General features: G+C 36.8%; 1 protein-coding gene across 6 annotated transcripts in view; it reads right to left on the bottom strand.

Annotated features, from left to right (window-relative positions):
* The window catches only part of DCLK1 (doublecortin like kinase 1), a gene marked incomplete at both ends in the record, with an annotated part of 315,030 nt that extends 292,296 nt beyond the window's left edge, over positions 1 to 22,734 (bottom strand). For all 6 annotated transcript variants that reach the window (XM_084235618.1, XM_084235619.1, XM_084235620.1 and 3 more), the window contains 2 exons: positions 9,172 to 9,518; positions 22,359 to 22,734. In XM_084235618.1, coding sequence (XP_084091744.1) covers positions 9,172 to 9,518; positions 22,359 to 22,734 — 723 coding nt within the window. The remainder of the gene's footprint in view (positions 1 to 9,171; positions 9,519 to 22,358) is intronic.
* Between the last annotated feature and the right edge of the window lie 770 nt (positions 22,735 to 23,504).

Genomic DNA, 23,504 nt, shown 5'->3' with positions numbered 1-23,504 from the left:
TGATTACACTGGACATGTCAGTAGTCACTACTCCACATGTCTAACAGTAGAACATGATTACTATCAGCCCTATGTCAGAATGCAGATGGAAGAAGCTCTGTGGATGAGTTATCATAGAAAATAGCACACTAGATTCCTGCTATGAGTGAGACCATCCGGTATTTTTCTTTTTCTTTCTGGCTTATTTTGCTGAGCATGATCCCTTCCAGCGCCATCCATGTTGCTGCAAATTGCATGTGTTTATCTTTTTTGAATGCTGAGTAATATTCCATGATGTATATGTACCACATCTTCTTGATCCAGTCATCTGTTTTTGGGCATTTGGGTTGTTTCCAAAGCTTAGCTATTGTAAATAGTGCTGCTATAAACATAGGGGTGCAGGTGCCCTTTGGAATTGATGTTTCTGTGACATAGCAGGAATCTAGAAAACTTAAATAAGGGACCAGGAAAAAGAATAACTATAAGAAAGAAAATATCAAAATCAACAAACAACTATGAATAAGAGACACTCTATGGGGGGTGGGAGGCGGGGAAAGGAGGGATTGGTGTAAAAATAAGGGGGTTGTAATTGTATGGGGAATATAAAAATAAAATTTAAATTTAAAAAAAAATAAAAAAGATATGAGTTAAAAGAAAGAAAATAGCACACTATCGGGCCTCCCTGGTGGCCTATGTGCTAAGTCTTGGTGCTACCACCGCAAATGCCCACAATTACTGCCTGAGTTGGATCCCCATCCAGGGAGCTAACCCACAAGGCAGAGCAGACCTCTCCTGTCTTGCCTCCTGCTCACCATAGCAGTGTATTTCAGTAAATCTGCCTGTTCTGTTTCCCACTTTGTCTCTGGTGAATCCTTTCACCCCCTGCACCTCTGGCCTGCACCCCATTAATATGCAAAAATAAATAAATAAAATCTTTTTAAAAAAGGAAGAAAATAGCGCACTATCAATTCATCTCTTACACTGGACAATAAAATGACAAAGGTAGGGAGGGAATGGCTTAATAACTTCAAGACATTTCTCACATGAATGTACACAGTATCATGTGAAATTACAAGTGAGAAAACAAATTGTATAAGAAGAGGATCAGTATACAATAAGAAATGGGCCAAAATATTGATGAGATCCTGTTAAAAAGACCATAGGTCATTTTAATTTATCTTAATATTTTCTCATTTGCTTCAAAATTCTTTACAATGATTACATATTTATCTCATCGTGGAAAGTCAACTAAAGCATAAATATCTCATCTGTCCCTTTGTTTCTATGGCATGTTGCTTACAACATAGTTCAGAATCAAAATCGGATTTTTAAAGTTGCTTTTAATTTCTCAAATTGCCTTCTTTCATTTAATTTAGTTTCAAGAATTTAAACTATACAGAAAAATCTGCCGCAACATATTGTATTCTATCACTACAAAAGGTCTTGAACACTGCAGATTTGTGTCTGCAATAATTGGGCCCGATGCTATTCATGTGAATCTCTTATTGGCCTATCACCAATTTTTTAATCCAAAGAACATTGATTAGTGCTTCTCTTTATTCATCAGATGGCTCAGGCAATGTCAAAAAGATTTGGAGTATTTCTCCTGATTCAGTTGACAAAATTTTTATAACTGAATATCTATTGTTTTCCTACAGGATAAAAGTTCTCTCAGCATGATAAATGCTCTAAAGTAGGAACATGATTTTTTTTATTATTATTCTAGTCTTTAATGGAGCAGGAGGAGGCCTGTGTTAGAAAATAAGCACCACAATGAGACCTTACAATCTGTAGTTCCACTGCAGAGAGCACTGCCATGGTTTACAGCTGCCCAGCAAAAATCAGCTCCTCTGTGGCCTAAGCCTGTGCTTTGCAGAACACTGGAAACAATGAGCTAGTGCCAAAGGTGTGGCCTACTGCAAACTGGTCAATTGTCCAGCTATGTAGTCATTCGAACATTTGTTAAATCAGCATTTACAGATCAGGCCCTAGAGATTCAGAGGCTACCAGGACGCCTTCTCTAAACTCATCTTACAAATTCTTAAAGGGGAGGTAGTTGGTCAACAGAGCACCATTATCAAAATTTAGGGGGCTATCTACAAAGGTCAGTTAAGGAGCCCAGGGAGAGGGAGCTGTCAGTTCTACACGAAAGCAGGATATTTCATAGACAAGGCTCCCTAGGAGCTCAATATTGAGAAATGAATAGATTCTTGCTTTGAAGAGCTCTGGCGATGTTTTAATGAGATGAATATACAAATACCAACCAGCATACAGGAACAGAGAAGGTGGTGCCCCGATAGTAGTAATAATATGAAATAGCATTATATTGGTGTAATGGATTGACTATAGATAGTCAAATGACTGGTACCACTGATGAAGTGAAGCAAATAATATCAACTAATTGAAAATAAACATATGGAATGATAAAGCTACAGTCATTAGTAGTTACAGTAAAGGCAATGACATCAACGAAAAAATCCAACATCAACAATTTTCTACATCTACAAGTGACCTGCAGTTTTAAGAAAGCCTTGAATAGGAAAGCAGAAGGGAGAAGGGCTAATATTTATAGTGAACCCACTGTATGTCAAGTCAGGGCCTAATATACATAATTTCTCAAGTAATTATACCACCAATATCATGAAGAATGTATTATTTTTCCCATTTTAAAGAAGATAAAGATTCAGAGTTTCTTTGACTCGCCAAAGGCCATGCAGCTAATAAAGTAATAAAATAATATGAGTAATAAAGAAATGAGTAATAAAGTCAGAATTCAATCTTAAAAGCATCTCATTTCAAATCCCATGCTCTTTTTATTATAGCATGAAGTATTTTCATGTGAAAACCCACACTTACAAAGGCAGACATAATTAGTAATTATTAAAGGATAATTTTAAATAGTGAGTTCCCCCAACACATTTAAAAAATGACTTCTTTTTTCAAAAACAAAAATCAGTTCACAACCAGCTTTCAGGCATAACAACTACCAATAATTGAGGGCCTAACTAATTGTCACATGGATTATTTCATTTAGCCCTCTTGGATACTTATAAAGCAGGCATTATTATTATTCCCATTATGCATATGAGGAAATTGAGGATTATCAGAGTTAATTCTTTCCAATGGGAGGGTAGGTTCCATTGTGTCTAAGGATAGAGGACGAACTTGAATCCAAGTCTACTGCTCTTAACACCTTATGTTTGGAGGTAGTCCATAAAAACTAACGACATTCCTCTATATCTTGTTACAGCATATTGCCTTCACTTAAATCACAGCATACTTGAGCAAATTTCCTCATTACAAGTAATGATAATATATAGACTTTTTAAGCTTAAGCAGTAAAGTGGAAAACGAACTTAATTTTCCAGGCCTGGACGAGAAACCAAGCTAGATTTTTCAGATTGAAATCTGAACTCAGGCCCTGCTGAGCTCTTTCCAAGTTCTTTCCATCACCCAACATGTTCCCTCAGGGAAAATGAGGCTCACAGGCCAAACACGGCTCTCAGCCTCTGCAGAAGCTGGAAAAGATGATCCCAAAGTCCTTACTCTTGTCAAAGTGCCCTCAGCATACAAGGGGAGGGCTTCCGGGAACACATCTAGAGTTCTGTAGTGGAATACTGGGGGACTTAGAACTCATTTTACAGCAAATTACAGTTCAATTTACAGAAAACTGACTTTTGCTAAGAATAACTAATCTTTAAAATACACAGCATTGCAGGCACCCATAATTAATGACACAGCGGAGAAGCTTAGAGTGGAAGAAGAGAACTTAGCTCTACCCAATTTGGGAGAATAATTAACATCTGTGTAAGAACAAGTATAGTTCATTAGTCCTGAATATCAACCAAAGGTATAAAACCTAAAGTAGCACATTCTATTCTGGACACTTTCATTCCCTGAGTGAAGTATCATAATTACTCTTACACTGCTTTTCCTTTGAAAACAGCTAAGATTTTCCATCAATTCAGAGCTGGAGCGAATCATGGAAATTGTTTAACATGTGGTCTCAGCATTTACAGAAAACTTTGACATTTTAAAATGTAAACTACATTATTTGTATCAACTGCATTTTTCACACATCAATTGCAAACAAATCTAAAAGGTGTTACATTCACTTGCACAACACAGATAACATACCAGATCATAATAGTTAAAAGTCTGTTTACAAAGAATGAAGAGTTTGAATATGCCTAAAGAAATTAGAGCTTTATTTAAAAAAAATAAAATGTTTTCTTTTTAAAAAATGAAAATGTCGCTATCACCAACAGCTACAGTAAATAACCTTTTCCTGTCCAACCAAATCTTATCACATTCTTAAAATCATAATTTTATGATTTGGAAATTTCCAGTTTTCACATAAATTCTATGTTTATTAATTGCTGAAGCCAAGATTAGATGTGGCAGTAATTGGTACTACTTTTAAGGGGAAGGCACATTCTAAATTCACTAAATTCATGAGTAAACAAAATTACTTTCACTTCAGATTAGAATTAGGTGTTATAAACCAAAAGAAAAAAAAAAGATCATTTTGTAATATCTGATTGATAGATTCATACAGCCACCACTAACATTTCCTGAATTCCAATAAATGTATATTAATCAGTTAAAAATAAATGGCTGCAAATACTATGACTCATTTTCAAGCATCTTTTTAGCTTTATGTTCATAATACACAAAGGGTGCAATGACTGAAAGATACAGAGAACACATGGTAACTGATTCATTTACTGACAGCTAATGGGGTTTATTTTACATGGACGTTGCTATGGTCTGAATGTTTATGTCCCCCCAAAATTCATATGTTGAGACCTAACCCCCAAGGTGATCATATTAGGAGGCAAGGTCTTTGGGAGGTCATTAGGTTGAGAGTTGGCCTTCAGGAAAGGAATTAGTAACCACAATAAAAGAGACCCAGAGCTCCCTGATCCCTTCTGCCAGGTGAGAATACAGCAGAATGCACTCTCTGTAACCCAGGAAGTGGCCTCACCAGACACCCAACCTACTAGTACCTTCACACAGGGCTTAAAGCCTCTATAACTGTGAGAAGTAAATGTCTGTTGACTATAAGACAAGCAACCCATGGGTCTTTGTTATAGCAGCCAGAAGGGACTAAGCCACAGCTATGACATCTGCTCTCTCAATTTGCCATCTAAATCAGTCTATGAGTAACTTTACTTCAACTGAGTCATCCCTACTGCTTCCCACATTAGGAAGACAATAAATTGTTTGCTCACTCTAGCATGCTAACAAGGGTAGATATTACAAAGTGCATGACTTATGTGAAATGTCTATTACATAAAAATACAACATCCCTGAGTGAATTTTTCCTCTACTACTAAAGCACCCTGCCATGTGGCATGGATCTGCAATATTAAAAAGGAGATAAGATGGAAATGTGCATATAGTTCCTGCCTAGAGAACAATCTAGTTTATCATGACTATATTTCAGCAGGAAAGGAGAGATCATTGGGAAATGCCTTATCTATGACCTTTACAGTATAAATTGCTCTTAGGCACTAGTTATTCTAAACCTTGTTTATGTTTCCAAGGAAGGATTCAATAATCACAGGTTTAGAAGACTTAGCAGGTCAAGACAGCCTGATTAGCTGTTCCATAAGTCAGGAGATATACAAGTGCATTTTTGCAACAAACCTTGTACCTTTTGGTCTTATTTTAAACACTTAAAAAAGTCACACTCCAAATGACCTTTGGGAGTAACTGCTTGGCAGGGTGAGACATTGAACCACAGAAAAATCCCAAATAGGGCAGAAGGAAAAGACTCTCACCCTGCCAAAGCCTCCCATCGGTTATGGAGAAAGCAGACATGGTTTTAACCTTCAGCTGAAAAATGCCCTCTTTCTGCTTTCGGAGCCCTTAATCAAAGCCCAGATAAACTATGCATCACTGAAAAGAAGACACGACAAGCATTTCTTTAACCTCCTCACCATGCCAGCAAAAGTGCCTGATTCACGTTATAAGCAGAAGCCCCCCCAAAAGTGAAGGGGGAAGGCAAGGTTGCAGCAACCTTTTACTGAAGCTTCAATACCCCTGAATAAAGAATAGAGCTGACATAATTAGAAAGGGCTTGCTCACAAGTAGACTGCTCATGAGCCACCTGGGGAAATTGCAGTTTCCTGCAATCCTACAAAATGTCTTCTATCAGCATACAGTTCAGCCTCTCCAATTTGTTGAGTTTCTTGTCTCAGCCTATTACTTCAAAAAATCCCCAAATAATGAACTTTTAGGTGAGGGCTTAAAGAAAATCGAGTAGGCAACCGAACAAGGAGGCTGAGGAATGGCAGCAATAAGGGAAACGGGCATGTGGGGATGCTTCCAATGCTCATCTCTGGGTGACATATGTAAGAGCAGGCACAGCCTTTACTGCTTCACTGTCAGAAACCCCAGAGTCACCAATTTCCATGCCATGATACATCCACAAGCTGCCTTTAGGAGATCAGAAGGCAACTGCCAAATTGCTTTACTAATCAACCCAAAGAACTCCAGCCATTAATGTTTTTTAAACAATTCTATTTCCTCAGTACAAAAATATATAAATCTTAATAACTTCATTACACATTAGATTTCCCATATTGTTTGTGGAATTGTTACAAGAGATCAGTTGCACTATTTTAAAAAAAGTGGGATAAGTGATTGTAGGGGTGATTCCTGTGCACAGCATGTGCAACCCAATGCCACAATGGCCGGGGTGCCACCTACTAGGGCAGAGCATCATGCTACAGGAAAACTTGGAGGAAAGTGGTTTATTCTCAGGCTTATCAAGTCTTGGTCTCTGCCCAGGCTGTCAAAGAATTCTACTAATAAACTGCTTGTAGGGGCAGATTTCTCTTTTGAACAGAAACGATTCTAAAGACTCCTGGGGTTCATGAGGAAGCATCTTTGTTCCTATTGGGAACCCAAGCAAAAAGTCTTTATATTCTTTCTACTTTATCATCCAATTCCTCTGCAGTTTTTCACCACTCCTGCTATGAAGAGAACATGTCACACAATGGAGGCAAAGCCAAAACAGCAAACTGAATGCTGCGCCAAAAAAAACCACACGCACACACACACACAGTTTAATACAACAGTTAGCAGAATGGCAGCAGAAAAAAAACATATAGAGCAGAAAACTTTCAGATGCTCCTTGGATGAAAAACTCACAATTTTTTTCTCAGTACATTTACATCTTATGGGTATATTGTGGTGAGCAAAAGCTTTGGAGAGAAACTGGTTCAAATCCCAACCCTGCCATTCACATATGTGGATTTGAACTTTTTTTTTTTAAACAAGTTGCCTCAGTAACCTCATCTATTAAATAGGTATAAGAATTGAGCTGTTAAGGGGATTAAAACTACGACCATTATTTTAATAGCCCAAAATTGTTTTCACATGTATTTCTATAGTTGATCCCGCAAGATCTTATGAAATAGAAGTGATCATATTATCCATGTTTTACTGAGTATATTGAGGTTTTGTTAAGTGATATGCTAAAGACATAAATAATCTGTGCTTGAGCCAAGATTTGAAAGTTGATTTTGACAGGATTCTTTTCATTACAATGGATCATTTACATGTAGACCATAGCAAAAATAGTCATTGTAAAATACAGACACTGGATAAATTCCTAGATAGAAGAAAACTATTGAGAACATCTAGTCGCTATTCTAGGAATAAAAAGATGATCAGCTGATGGCAAAACTTAGCTAAATAAAACTGATTTTTAGATTCATTGTATAGCAATTTGGGGTTTTTGGAAACCCCAAATTCTGAGGCAAGGGGGGAAAATAAGATTTATCAATATATTTATTTTTTGTAAATTTACTTTTTATGAAAAACAGATTCGCTCTCATTTTGAGAAAACTCAATACACAAAAATGCAGAACTACAAGATGGTTGAGTAATTCATGATAAAGGGAACCAGTGAAGTGCATAGATGCTTAAATGTGAAGCTTGACATCTTATTGAAATCCAGCAGTGGGCTTCCTAATCCCTGATATACACTGATAAATCCCAGGCTATCCTCTCTTAGATCTCGAAAATTGGGAATTTCATTCCTTAGAATCGCTATCCACATGACACAAGTTTTATGAGACAAGCAAAAGTGCTGACTATAAATGAGCAAAAGGCAGAGATTCTTTCTTTCCTAATGAATTTTATAATTTAGAGCATTTAAATGACTCCCTAGGGAAGAAATTCTTTCATGACTAACACTCTTTCTAGGATTTGCATCTATTTTCAATCCATTAAGTTTGAATGTGTTAGCTTGGAAGGACCTATATTGAATCTTCCATTTAATAAACTCAACTTTTCCTTTTACAGGTTTAGGTTTGATATTTAATATGTACTCCACATGCAAATCATTCAAATTACCTCTCAAAATAATTTTTTAAGTATTTGGACAACGCACATTAAAATCTAAATTCCATGCAACAATAATGTACTGGAAATCATAACCTTAACAAGAAACACCCATAAACTGAATGACTAGCAAATTGCACTGTACATATCAGTGAGTTCACTCAGCTCACTGCCAGGTTTCTGTAAAACTTTTAAAATAGTTCCTTTAGGTTCATCTGAGTAATTCACTTTAAAATGCCCATCCATCCAAAGTCAATTGATACACATTCCATAGCTAAAGAAACCCTCTTTTTGCTTTAATTCTGAATTATGCTTTCAATACAAGATGAGTAATAGTCTAAAAATATGCCTTTTACAGCCAATCAGATAGAAATATTTGTGTCCTAAAGTATTTACTTTAAAGTCTATAAAATTTAAATGCAGCTCATGAGTAAACATTACTGAGACTTGAAGTTATAAAATATTATTTAGGACAAAGAAATGATTTAGAATTTTCTCTACTGAGCAGAGTTTACCTCTACATCTCAAGGCTCAAGGCTATATGTAATTCTATAAGACAAAATTAAAAACAGATGACAGAAAAGCACCATTTGTTCAGAAATTAATAACTGAAAATGTAGAATCTCTGAGTGATCACTAAGGATTTGGAGACAACATTTCTCATTTATTCCTATGGTTAATCCTGTCTTCCTTGGACTGATTTGTGGTCAGCAGTTATTTGTTGGCTCAATGACCCAACCTCCTCACATGTCCTTAGAGTCCTCCCATAAGCCACATAAATCACCCAACCCCAAGTTCTTGCTTATAAAGCCAAGAATGTGATCTCTCGCTTACCTGTTTCCCATCCAGGGTGTACAGACGCTTCACCACTCCCGAGTCCAGCTTGATGGCATCAGTTATATCGGTGAGAACCTGCTCAAAGGAATGAGCAGTTTTCTTGTTCAGCAGAATCCTGACAGCTTTCCGCGGCTTCACCCCACTTCTGATGATGGTGACCAGCTTGGGCCGAATGAAATCCTTATTCTCCCGCACCTCTGAAGGACCCCCTTTGGCAGTGGCCAGCGAGGACACTGCCCGGGAAGCCGAAGTGGTCTTCACATTCACTGACCAGTTGGGGTTCACGTTCTTGGTATACTCCAGTTTCTTAAAGGGCTCGATGGAGCCACACACATAACTCTCTCCTAAGGAAAAGAGAAATATATTTAAGTGTACACTAACTTTATATGAAACTCATTTCTTTTTTTCCTAGTCTTTGATTTTTCTTTTATGACTTAGAAGTGAGAGCCAGTTATGACTTTTTAAACAAGGGGAAATTGTATATGAAAGATCAAATGGAATAATCAAGTAATTATGATTAATAATTAGATAAAAGGTTTTAAGAGTGGTCAGCTTACAACCAGTACCTTTATAAAATGCCTTTCAAATAAAAATAATTATATAAAATAAATAATACCTAAGGACATAATATATAATAATATCACTATCTAAATAGTATAACTGAAATATGCTAAGTAAGTAGGACTTAAATACTATCATCAAATAAATAAATAAATAGGTATGTGAGGTACAGGATGTGCAAACTAACTAAAAAGGAGGAATCTTCTCACAACATAGAGATATATCAAATCATCATGAGGCACACTTTAAATATCTTACAATTTATCAGTTGCATTCTAATGAAGCTGAAAAAAGAAAATACATAAAAATAATTAATTTTTATTAAAAATGACTCCTGAACAGAGAATTTTTTTAATGAAAACACTCAGACTATTAAGCAGATATGGATCACACAAAAACAAAGTAACATGTGTACAAAGCAATGATGAATTATAGAATGACTGATCCTAAACATGTATTTCATTAAGTTAGATCAGTGTTTTGAAATTAAAGACTTTATAATGACTTTTTACTGTGTTACTAAGTCTTTGTAACTGGGATTAGGTAAAAATGCTCAAAGTTTTCATAATTGCAGGTAAAATGACCTAGGACTAATTCAACACAGCCCATTTACTTTTATCTAAGTCCTTGTCCTATATTAAAATTAATAGTGCAAGCACCCAAGGCCAGAGAATAACTCAACCATGGTTTCAAAAATAGAAAAACATAGTTATACATGTCATCAAACATTGACTTTGAAATTTTTTTACAACAGTACTTTCCAAGTTTATTAATATTTCAGTCTCACTAAGTGATACAAATAGTACAAATTTAGCAAACCCCCTTACTATTCACCTAGCAGATTATGACCGATCTCTACTATACTTCTCAGATTTGTTCGGTACCAAAAACATGCAAGTAAAGGCTGCAACAACAGTGGGAACATCACAGTGCTCCATCACAGTGGGAATGGAGACTTGTAAGTCTGGGCTCAAGACCTGGTTTCCCCAAGCACATAACCTTGGGGAAGTCCCTGAGACTTTTCAGTGGTGGATTATTCATCTGTCACATGAAGAATATTGCAGTGGCCACTTTCATCTAACCAGTTTTTTTAAAGATCAAATTAGACAGCAGAGGTCAAAAAGACCTCAAAGGCAAAACTGTCATATAAGTGAACAGCATCTCAGGCTGAATTACCCTAATTGTGCAGCAAGCCTGAAAAGAAAATTTTAAAACACAATTACTAGAAATCAGTGAGCAGGTTTTATATTATCAGATGCTAATTGTTTCTAGCCACACAGTTAGCAGTGAACATCAGTTTGAGTTCATCTCAATGTAAGAATGCCCTAAATGCTCCCCAATGCCCCAACGAGACACAGTCTGTAATTTACCTAGCAAAATCTGTCTTTGTCAAAGTTCTGTGCTTACAGGGAATATAAATTGTCTGATTATGTATAGATTTATATGATATTAATAATTAAAATCAAAACAACATTAATGGCGTCGTTTTATACACCAACAAAGGAAACTTTTTAACATTATGAGAAGATAACTAAGGAGAGGGATTTTAAAGTATTCACCCAACAATATGGAATGGGTTTTTGAAAGAGAAAATAAACTCTTTTCTTATACCTTTGATAAAACACTGAAAAGTTTTTTTTTTTAATTTTATTTTTATATTCCCCATACAATTATAACCCCCTTATTTTGACCCCAAGCCATCCTTCCCCCCCCATCCCCCATAAAGTGTCTCTGGTTCATAGTTGTTGATTTTGATATTTTCTTTCTTATAGTTATTCTTTTTCCTGGTCCCTTATTTAAGTTTTCTAGATTCCTGCTATGAGTGAGACCATCCGGTATTTTTCTTTTTCTTTCTGGCTTATTTCGCTGAGCATGATCCCTTCCAGTGCCAGCCATGTTGCTGCAAATTGCATGTGTTTATCTTTTTTGAATGCTGAGTAATATTCCGTGGAGTATATGGACCACATCTTCTTGATCCAGTCATCTATTTTTGGGCATTTGGGTTGTTTCCAAAGCTTAGCTACTGTAAATTGTGCTGCTATAAACATAGGGGTGCAGGTGCTCTTTGGAATTGATGTTTCTGTGTCCTTTGGGTAAATACCTAGGAGTGGAATTGCTGGATCATATGGAAGCTCTATGTTTAGTAGGTCAAGAAATCTCCACACAGCTCTCCATAGTGGTTGGACCAGTTTGCACTCCCACCAACAGTGCAGGAGAGTTCCTTCTTCTCCCCCACCTCGCCAACATTTGTTGTTGCTAGTTTTTTTAATATGTGCCATTCTCACTGGTGTAAGATGGTATCTCATTGTAGTTTTGATTTGCATTTCCCTGATTACAAGTGATGTTGAGCATTTTTTCATATGCCTGTTGGCCATTTGCATTTCCTCTTCAGAGAAGTTTCTTTTTAGCTCTTCTGCCCATTTTTTTGACTGGATTATTTTCTTTGTTTTTGTTGAGTCTCATCAGCTCTTTGTAGATTTTTGTGATCAGTCCTTTATCATTAGTGTTGTGTGCAAAAATGTTCTCCCAGTTGGTGGGGTTTCTCTTTGTTTTTGTTATTGTCTCTTTTGCTGTGCAGAAGCTCTTTAATTTGATGTAGTCCCAGCTGTTTATCTTTGCCTTCACTATCACTGCTTTGGGTGATGTGTCTGTAAAGATGTCTTTGATGTGCATAGAAACACTGAAAAGTTTTAAAGCCTGAGAACTTTGAGAAGGTGATGCTGGTTTGATTCAAGGAAGAATGCTGAGAAGAAACTTGTATTAAATCCGTGTGATCAGTTTGAGACTCTTCTGGCTGTTTAATCAGATTCAAAGACTGACACACAGCAAAGTGTTATCATTTAGAATCTACTACTTTTTTGAAGAATTCAGGGATAGCCAAAGATGAGTTTCCCTGTGTTAATAAACTTCTATTAAAGTATGGAGGTAAATTTACACTCAACCTACTTGACCCCACATTTACTACTTTTATTTTAATCATAATTCTGAAATTCTCCCACATTAGAGATGCAGTCTCTGTCCTAGTACAGGTAATTGAGTGTATTTTCTGATTTTGTGAAAAATAAATTTTCAGTTAATGTGCTAATGTCATTGATAACTGTAAATTAACAAATGTAACTCTTCTGAATGGAAAGAACACGTAGTCTTGATTTGGCCAAATAACTCCAGATATTCAGTGTTTAATCTCTTCCTCAATGGAAATGAAAGTTAAGGGATATGATAAATTTTTAATTAGGGAGTCATCAATAAGTTTTAAGTCCTGACAAGACATATATGTGTTAAAGGTTATTCAAAAATAACAAGATAATGTAAAATTTATAATTAGCTAACATACTTTTTATAATCACTAACCCATCTCAAAAATTTTTGGTGTAATTTCTATGACAACTCTGAAATAAAAGTTAATTTATCTAAACAAAGGTATATTTGAACAAAACAGCCCAAACATTGCCTTGAAAGTTTTGGATAACTTATTACAGGGCAAGTTAAATAAGAATGGCATGATCATGTAAAAATAAAAAAAGAATAAAAAAAAAGAATGGCACAATGACAAAAATCATGGATGATTTAAAGGAAATAAAACTCTATTTAAAGGCAAAGCTGGAAATTAGTTAAACACAGTGACTTGGTGGTTGGTTATCATTGCTTGAATTTTCTTAGTTTACTCATTCAAAATTTTTGTGTGAAGACTGATCTTTAACCTAAAGTTGAATACTCTGAGAATCCAAAGCATGCCAACAAATAGCAAGGAAGCACTATAGGAGAGAACCTCTCTGTGTGCCAAAGCACCATCTCTGAATGTTGTAGCATTTACTAAAGCCAGAAAAAGTAATATGTGTTTTTAAGCAGAGATAAAAAAATGCATCAATGGAAACAAAAACAAAAAAGATAAGAAAATAAAGCATGAAATTATAGTTGGAGCAAGCCAATACCTCCTAAAATATCAGAATATTGTAATTTTTCCATGAAAGATTTAGATATGTGGGGGACTTGGGAAAGTGGAATAATCTCTTTGTAAGCATGTTACATTATTTTTAAGATACTGAAGAGTCCGTGTTTTTGTTTTGCTTTCAAAAAATCACACATGCATTCTCGAATCATTATATTTGCCATTATTTTTCAAGGTATGGAAATGAATTTTCTCTAACAAAGCTTATTACTAAAAAATTCACAAAGTGAATTCTATTTGGATACTGTCTCCCATTATGAAATCAGAACATTTCCATTTTAAAGAATTCTCTACATACCTTGTGAGAACTTCCAGTAATAGGGTATTAGCTCCCTGGTTGACCAGGTCTAGTCAGCTAATAAAATGTAGCTACACAAGATCAAGTATGAGGAGACTCTAGAAGTTTGCCCTTTCTCCTTATTGCTAGAGGTTTTGTGTTTTTGTGTGTGTGTGTGTGTGTGGTTTTTTTGTTTGTTTGTTTGTTTGTTTGTTTGTTTTGTTTTTGTGGGACCCTCGCCTGTGGCCAGGGATCGAACTGGCGCTGCAGAGGCTGCGGGCAGCCTCACAACCCAGCGCTCAACCACTGCGCCACCAGGGGATGCCCTAGAGGTTTTGTTTTCATCACTCTTTTACTGAGATATAATCTAAACACTATAAAACTCACCCTTTTGAAGTATACAATTCAATGGTGTATAGTATGTTCCCAGAGTTACAGAATCATCATCACTGTCTAATTTCAGACATTTTCATCTCCCCACAAAGAAACCTTGTATCTGTGAGCAGTCAATCCCCATTATCAACTCTCTATCCAGCCCCCAGTTAACTAACCTACTTTATCTCTCTATGGGTTTGCCTAATCTGGACATTTTATATAAGTGAAATCATTTGCTATGTGGCCTTTGGTGTCTGGCTTCTTGCATTTAGCATAATAAGTTCTTCCTCACTGTAACATGTATTAATACTTGATTCCTTCTTATTGACAAATAATATTCCATTGGAAAGATGTGCCATATTGTGTTTATCCAGTCTTCAGTTGATGGACATTTGGGTTGTTGTCACTTTGTTTTGTTTTGACAAACACAAATGTTATAAACTGGGTACAAGTTTTTATGTGGACATATGTTTTCCAAAAATCTAATTGCATAAAATAATCAGTGATTGAGGTAGGAAACTTTAGGAAAGGGGGAGGAAAGGATTTGTTAAAACAAACAAAAAAATTCCCCATTAGACATGTCTGCTCTCCTCCAAAGTTTTTTCTTCATTGCTTTGTTGCCATGGTTTCCTTCTCTTTTTTCCTTTTCTAGGCAGCATTTGGTCTCTTTTGAGCTCATTTATTGCTGCCATCCAGTCTCCTTATTGTTAATCTTGTCATTGTAGTTAGGCCACTATATTAATGTTATCCCTTTTGTTCTGTTTTCTTAGCCTAATTCATCAATGCCTGATATGAGAGAACTGGCAAGAGTTGTGATTTGTAAATTCCAGCTGTGACATCACTTTACCTAATGATCTAATCTCCAATCTTCATATTACTAAAGCTGGTTGCTACCTCCTTTGGGATTAATTTAAGTTCAAAACATGGCATATTCAAAAGCAGCTGAAGTGATAGGTACCTATAATATATTTCATTTTTCCAGAGTAGAAATCAATGTTCTCAGTGGAAACTCTGGTGATTAAAATTTGCTATTGTGAATTACAGTAAAAATTGAGAAAAAGTCAAACATATATTGAAACTTCTGATATTGAACTGAGTTAAATTATATGAAAGATAATATCACGGACAATAAGTATAATAAAATATCATAAAGTACGATCTGGTTATTTTGTGAGCTTATTTCAGATAGAAACAGCAATACTTCATAATTTACCTGGAAGGCACTGGTTTAAAGAGATGATTTTGATAACTCTATTAAAGGCAAGAAAAACATGCCCAATGGCACTTATGTATCACTCTTTTGTTGAGGTTTTTCATAATATAATAATACAAATAAATAAACTTAAAGAAAATAAAAGTTGAGTGTGTATGTTAGACCTCTGGAAAATATCAACTCAAATTCAGAACAACAGAAAGACAACATAAAGGGAAAAAAAGAAGATATTTAAATATTTTAAAATTTAAAACAGATAATTGTATAGAAACTAAAATTAAATGGGGGGAAAGATTGAGAACCAATAATACAACAATGTGCAAAGCTTATTTAAATTTACTAAAATACATGACAGAACATAAAAATAAAATCAAACATAGAAGACACAACTATGAATATTATAAATTGGTAACAATCCTTTTAAAAAGTGACATTGCAAACTATATTTGGAGTCATGAAAATGGTTTTATCTCTGACTCACATTCACATAGTTAAATATTTCTCTTAAGGAAATAACAGAATAAAAATAACAAAACTGCAACATTATTCCCAAAACCTAAAATTTTTAAACAACCTTTTAAATCCTAAGTAACAAGTACAAGACCTGAAATACCCATTCTGTGGAGTGAAATGAATCCCAAATTATGAGCTTGTCTTCAAAGAGTTCAGAAAGCAAGACATGTCTATAAAAAAATTTCACCACAGGGCAATGTGTGATAATTGCTAAATAAGTGGTCCAGGCAATCCTAATTCACTGGAGAAAGAAATCATTTTCTACTTCCCACTGAATGATCAATGAAGATATGGCATTCATGCTGGCCATTGAAGTGAGGGCAAGATTTTCATTGGCAAAAAAAAAGAGGATAACATTTCATATAAAAAATAAATAATAATATGCCCTACTGCATAGACCAATAAAGGGATAGTCTGTGAGATATTAATAAGTCTTTCCTGAAAACAAAATACAAATGGTTTCATGGACAATCAAATGAGAATAAGACTGCAGAAGGCAACAAAGTCAAAGCTTTTAGGACTAAGCAGACACAGGTCTGGGAAACATGTCAGAGATTGCAGTGTGAAGGAAGATAGAGGCAAGTGGATGCTGTGAGATGTGCTTAGAAGAGAGAATCAACCAGGATTTGCAGTTGATAGAATGTGGGGGTGCACATTTGAAAAATTAAAACATAAACATACTAGAATAAAATAAGGAAAGCAGCTTTATAATCTCAGTGTGCAGAGGATCTAAGGGGCATGTAAATCAAGTCACAAATGAAAACACTAACAAGTTTTATTATATAGATTTCGTTAAATCTACATGGCAAAAGATGTAATAAATAAAAGTCATTAAATATAGGAGAATATAGAAAAAATACTTTTAATTAATATTTCAAAGGATTAATTACCTTTTAAAGAAAAAATCCTACAAGCCAATAAAAAGCAGTACCTATCTAATAGAAAATTAGTCAAAAGCTGTGAAAAACAATACATAAAAAGGTGTTATTTAATCATATAAAAAGGTGAATATTAAAATTATAATGATACATTTTTTTCCTTTTTTCTTTTCTTAATAGTTATTTTCTTTTCTTAATAGTTTGGCAAATTGCAAAACATTTGATAAAACACTGTCTTTACATACATTTCAGGTGGGAAGTAACCACTGCTATGAAGAGGAATTTTGCAACAGTTTTTAAAAGTTGAATGTCTATAACTCTATCCAACAATATGACTTGTAGAAATTTATCTTACATGAGTGGAAAACTTATATCCAAGGAACTTCACTACAAAATTGTTTATAACAACAAAGGACTGGAAACAACCAAAATGTTCATCAATAAAACTTATTAAATAAACTATAGTGCATTTGATAAAAGAATACCATGAAGTCAGTAAAAAGAACACAGCAGTTCTAAGTGAATGCTGTGTGTACTGTGAAGTACGCAAGGCAAGAGGAAGAACTGTGAGCACAGTAAGTTGTCTTCCAGATAGATAACATGTATATAACATGTATATCCTTTAAAGCACTGGTATCAGGCCTCCCCTGGTGGCACAGGCAGTTGAGTGCAGCGCTGTGAAGCTGTCCACAGCCTCTGCAGTGCTGGTTCAATCCTGGTCAGCCCGCAAGGGTCCCACATGGCATGGCAGACCTCTCTTGTCCCGCCCGCTGCTCCCCTCAGCAGTGTATTTCGTCAGTCTGCCTGCTCTGCTCCCCACTCTGTCTCTGGTGAATCCTCTCACCCTCCCATGCATCTGGCCTGTACCCCAGTTCTTGTATAAATAAATCTTTTAAAAATAAATAAATACGGCTTCCCTCATGGCGCAGTGGTTGAGCAATGGGTTGCGAAGCTGCCTGCAGCCTCTACAGTGCTGGTTCAATCCCCGGCCGCCAGCAAGGATCCCACATGGGGTGACAGACCTCTCCTGCTGCAACTACTGCTCCCCTCAGCAGTGTATTTCGTCCATCTGCCTGTTCTGTTCCCCACTCTGGCTCTGGTGAATTCTCTCACCCTCCCGCGCTTCGACTGTACCCAGTGCTTGTATAAATAAATAAATCTTAAAATAAATAAATAAATAAAAGCACTGATATCTCTAAGAAGATCCTCAAAAAACTAGAAAATCATTTGCCTCTGGGAACTTTTAGAGTATGTTTTGTAGCTATTCAAAAACTAAATCACAAAGTTTTAATATAGCATGGAGAGACAAAGAAGCAGCCAGTGAATTAAAGGAAAGGAAAATTGCTAGAAGAACAGTGATCAAAGTAAGAGAGAGATTCCCTAACTTTGGGGTGAAGCATGAGTATACACCTCAGAGGTTAATTCTGATGGAAACTTAAAGGGCAGCCCTCACACTGAAGCTCTGGAGTCAGGCATGTTCATGGGGGTCGAAGAGGGGAGGAGAGTAAAAGGGTATAGGAGCTTCTAATATCTGCAGAGCTGACATAAAATTAACTTAAACATCTTCAGAATACAGCTTACTGATGCGCTCGCTCTCTCATACCTACATTCACACCAGATGCTTTAAGAATGCCCATCTGGGGCCTCCCCTGGTGGCGCAGCGGTTGAGCGCTGGGCTGTGAGGCTGCCCACAGCCTCTGCAGTGCCGGTTCATTCCCCGGCCACCGGCGAGGGTCCCACAAAAAAAAAAAGCCCATCTGAGACAGTAAAAACATAAATGACGCCAGGAGTTAAAGAGAGGGAGAGATTAACAGGCAGAAGATGTTTAGGGCAGTGAAACTGTACTGTATGATACTGTACTGGTAAATACATGTCATGATACATTGTCAAAACCCACTGAACATACAATACCAAGAGAGAACTCAAATGTAAACTTATGGTCTTTGGGTAATAATGACAGATCAAGGAGGTTCATTAATTGTAATCTATATATCTATCTGGTTTGGGGTGGTGGAGGGCAGGGAAAGAGGCTGTGCATGCATGCATGAGGGTGGGGAATATATGGTAAATCTCTGTACTTTCTGCTCAATTCTGTTGTGAATCTAAAACCACACTAAAGAAAAGTCTATTTAAAAGTGGGGTTGGGGGTGGGAGAGGGGAGGAACATTTGAGCATCTGATAATGAAAATCCAACCTATCAGTTAACGTTCAACATTTACATTACATCTTTCTCCTAAGAGTTCGAAGGTTTTAAAAGTTATTCCTTCATTTATCTTCACATTTACATATCTACAGTGGAATATAAATAGCATAAAATTGGGGGGAAGAGGCAATATTGGGAAAATGAGGCCAAGTCTCAAGGTGAATTACTGGCAGAAACAGGACTAAAATTCAACATTCCTTACTAAGTATCACCATTTTTTTTTAACATATTAAGGGCATTTTGAATGCAAACAAGGTCTCCATGATCTACTCTTAAGTGTATGTGTGCATGCGCATGTGTGTAGCTATGTATGTATGCACAAGTAGAACATGCAATCATACATGTGCGTGCACATATACACTAACACATTAATATATCAGGCTAAGAGTCAGTTCTATCAAAGTGCTTCCACCAAATTTTGGCATAATAATCTGTGCCTAATTATCATACAACGATGCCAGAGGCCATGAAACATTATAAGAATTTTTAACCTTACATAAGTGACAGAGAACAAACTTAAAAAAAAATTATAAGTGCAATACACTTGTCACTGCACCACAAAAAGAATTTAATTTAAAACTCAAACATCATCATATCAGAATGGGAAATGAGAAGCTAATAACACGCACTGACGTTTACACAAAATTAGTATGTAAAGTGAGAGATATGAAACTAATGATGAATATGAAGCAACGTTTTGCATTTTAACAGACTAAGCAAAAATGTAATTGACAAAGAGGCAAATCTAAATGGATTCTTAGCTATTTCAACACTAAGTGCAGCTGCATGCTAATTATCAGTGCTGTGAATTAGAAAAAAATCCCTTTAAATGGAAATTTTTAATGCAGCCAATATATGAACTTCCCAAAGTTACCATTTAGCAACTAAAAAAGTTCTTTTTTCAGAGTAATTTTTAAATCAGAGCATTCAATCTACAGTTATTTTATATTAATTGGCGAGAAAAACATTTGGAGGCAATGAGTGAAGGATTTCTGGGAACAGAATCTGTTCTTGGAACTAAGTCAAATTTAAATATATTTGTTTTCAAGAGGACAGTAATTATAAAATTTCATCTTAAAAGTCACAAAAAATGCCCCTACAAACACACTCTGTATCTTTTGTGGCAGTTAGGTGCTCAAGCTTGGGCACCAGGCTTCCTGAGTTGAAATCCTAACTCTCCCCTTTCTTGCCATGTGAATAGGAACAGACCACTTAGCCACACTATGCCTCATTATTCTACTGTTAGTGTCAGTATGATAAAAGTGCCTACCTCCTAGGAACATGTAAGAATGAAATGTGTTCATATATGCAGGAAACTCCCACCAGAGCATGGCACATGCTCAGTAACTGAGCTATAATTATCACCCCCAGTGAGGACAACAGCCCTCAGATTAGGAATTCTTTTGTGTTTAAAAAAAAAAAAAACAGCAACAAGCTGGGGGCAAGCATACCATAATTTTGCTGGTCCCTAGATGTGAAGCACCACTTTTTCCCCACCTCTCACACCCTCTTCGGTGGTGGCGGTCATGGGATTATCTCTGACCTCTTCTCAATAAGTATCAGTTCTGGCTGGGAAACTAACTGAAGCCCCTCTGCCTACAGATGCTGCACAAATGACTTTGGAACAGAGGAGTCAACTCTGGGACAGGAGGCTGTCCCAGAATATGCTTTAAAATATTGGCATATTTCTCCTGTAATTCCACTAGCCTTCCAAGGGACAGTTTTGTGACTGGTTAAGTATCTGAGTATGGATTTATTTTTTATCCCTTGGACTCATCCCTCAAATGTTTTATTTATGGTCGTATTTTCCAAGGTCATGAAAAAATAGGATAAAAAATTCAAAACTGATACAGAAAGATTTCATGTTCCTTCTTCCCCTTTAATTTACTGGAAGTTCCAACATCTGAATAGAAGGAAAAAGGCCAAGTCAACAGGCATCCTGGCAGGGTGACAAATCATGCAAAAGAGATGTGAATTCCCACACAGAAACAGACCCAAACCAGGCTCCTCTGCACCCTCAAGTCCAGTCACAGGGGCTCGCATTCCTGCCAAAAGATAAAGGGAAGGAAATGGGGAGAAAGACAAAAGAAACCTCGGCCTTGAATCACATACAAACTCTGGCTCCAATGGAGGACAAGAGGACCAGCCTGTGTGGGATCAAGTCAGAACAACCAAAAACTCCATATGGAGCCAAAAGGGATTCTTCCTCCTAGTACCTGCACAAGAGAGGGAGACTTTATGTAGATGGCATTCCTCCAGGATCCAGTAAGACAACAGGGTCTAGGTAAAAGGTGAACTCAGTGAAATCAAGCTCTTCCAACACTTCAAACTGCCTCTTCATGGTCCGTGTATTTTTCTATTCCTTCATCAGCACCTTGAGACCTCAATTTTCCAAGAGGTCTCCAAAGAAGACCACTTATCCTCATTTACACTTCAGCATGAATTTTACACTTCAGCATGATTTCCAAGGTGATTAGAAGGCTTGATGGAGTTGGTATTGAGGCAAGTATAGCTCAGAAGAGGGAACCAACCTTACTTGCACAAGACATCAGACCTCATCCATGGGCCCAAATAGTCCTATTTCTACATGAAATGTGGAAAACAGAGAATTACTATTAACCCTATTTTGGGACTTTAAAAAACAAATTGAACAGATTGATTCCTTTATGTCCTCGAATATCACTGAAAGACAACAATCCTTTAAACCTAAAAGGAAGCATCATATTGGAAAGAATTGCTAGAAAATCTACTTTTGATCCAGCATCACCACCAAATTGCCATGTAACCTATGTAAGATTCCTTTCAACCCTAAAATTTCATGATCCATTAGTATTTTCAGTTGTACTACTTGCAGATGTGATAGGAAAAGTTCAATGTGCATCTAGAATATGAACTATATGGTTAAAGGTATAAAAATGGACTTTCAAAATAAATGAAGCATGGGTGTGAGAAAAAAATTACAGAATGCTATAGAATTAGACACTTGTCCCCCAAAACTCAACATTCTAAGATATTAGACTTAATGCCATCCTTTTTTTTTTTCCTTTTTACACTACAGAACAGCAAAGTGAACCCTTAAATGTGTGATACAAAAAAAGATCACAGCCAAAAAGCTGGACGCTACTTCTTGGAGGTCAAATACGAGATGGGAAAACAACGGTGATATATGAGAGCTTATCCTCTAAGGTAACTGGGGGTTATCTCATAGCGCTCACCTTCCACTAGTTGGTCCAGGCTGGAAATCTTCTTGAGCCCATCAATGGTGTAGATTGTTCTCACTCCCTGGGGCAAATTCACATTATCCGACAGAGTTCGGGTCAAATCAGCCAGCAGAGCCTCAAAAGATCGGAACCGGTCTGGGGAGATGGCATACACAATTCCTTTGAAGTATCGATCTCCATTTCGATAGAAACGAACCTTCTTGGCCTTCTTCTCCGAGCTGAGGGTCTGCAGTGTGCGGGTTCGGTAGAAGCTGCAGTGGGCGCTGTGCGTGGGGCTGGGCAGCCCGTTCACCCGCGACCCTCTGCTGTATCTCTGCGCCTTGTCCCGCTCATCGAAATGCTCAAGCTCCATGTCTCTGCCGAAGGACATGATGGCGTTAAAGTTGAACCTATGAGGCAAAGCAGCAAAAAGAGAGACACACACTGATGTTATTTTAGGATCACGCTTGAAAGGCTCAGCTTGAGAGCAGCTGGTGGAAATATTGCTATAATTGATGATATATTTAATATGAGTTATCAAGTTGGGAAATAAGAAGACAAAGAAACAGAGGAGCAAACCCAGTGGAAACAGCTCATTAATCAACCTCAGTTTTGTTAAAAACAAGCTCCCACATATTGACCACCTACATGGTATCAGTCTTTGGATAACTGTAATTTCCAATAGTCACCACAAACTGATGAAAAACCCACAGCACAGAAAAAATTTCTCCTAAATCTCTCCAAGTTGAGGAAGGCTTAAATCAAGATCTCCAAACCAGGTTTGGCTGACTGCAAGCCGAAGACTCCTTACACTGCGCTGTGCTAATTGTAGTAGCAAGTAGGAAATAAGCTTTTATAACACTATTTGGTAAAGATGGTGGTTGTGGGAGGCTCAGAATCACAGGGGGCAGGCAGCAGCATCTAACAGTTAGACTGTCCCAAAGCCAGATGGAGAGTAAGCTGAACCAAGCCATAGATTCGATCATCTTCAATAGAAGTTTTTTTTTAAAAAGTGAATTTTCGGGGCCTCCCTGGTGGCGCAAGGGGTTAAGACACAACCTATGAAGCTGTCCACGGCCTCTGCAGCACTAGTTTTATCCCCAGCCAGGGAGCTACCCACATGGTATAGCAGACCTCTCCTGACTCGCCTGCTGCTCCCCT

The sequence above is a fragment of the Talpa europaea genome (assembly GCF_964194135.1).
Source record: "Talpa europaea genome assembly, chromosome: 6".
Taxonomy (NCBI): Eukaryota; Metazoa; Chordata; class Mammalia; order Eulipotyphla; family Talpidae; genus Talpa; species Talpa europaea.
This window is presented reverse-complemented; position numbering and strand designations above follow the sequence as displayed.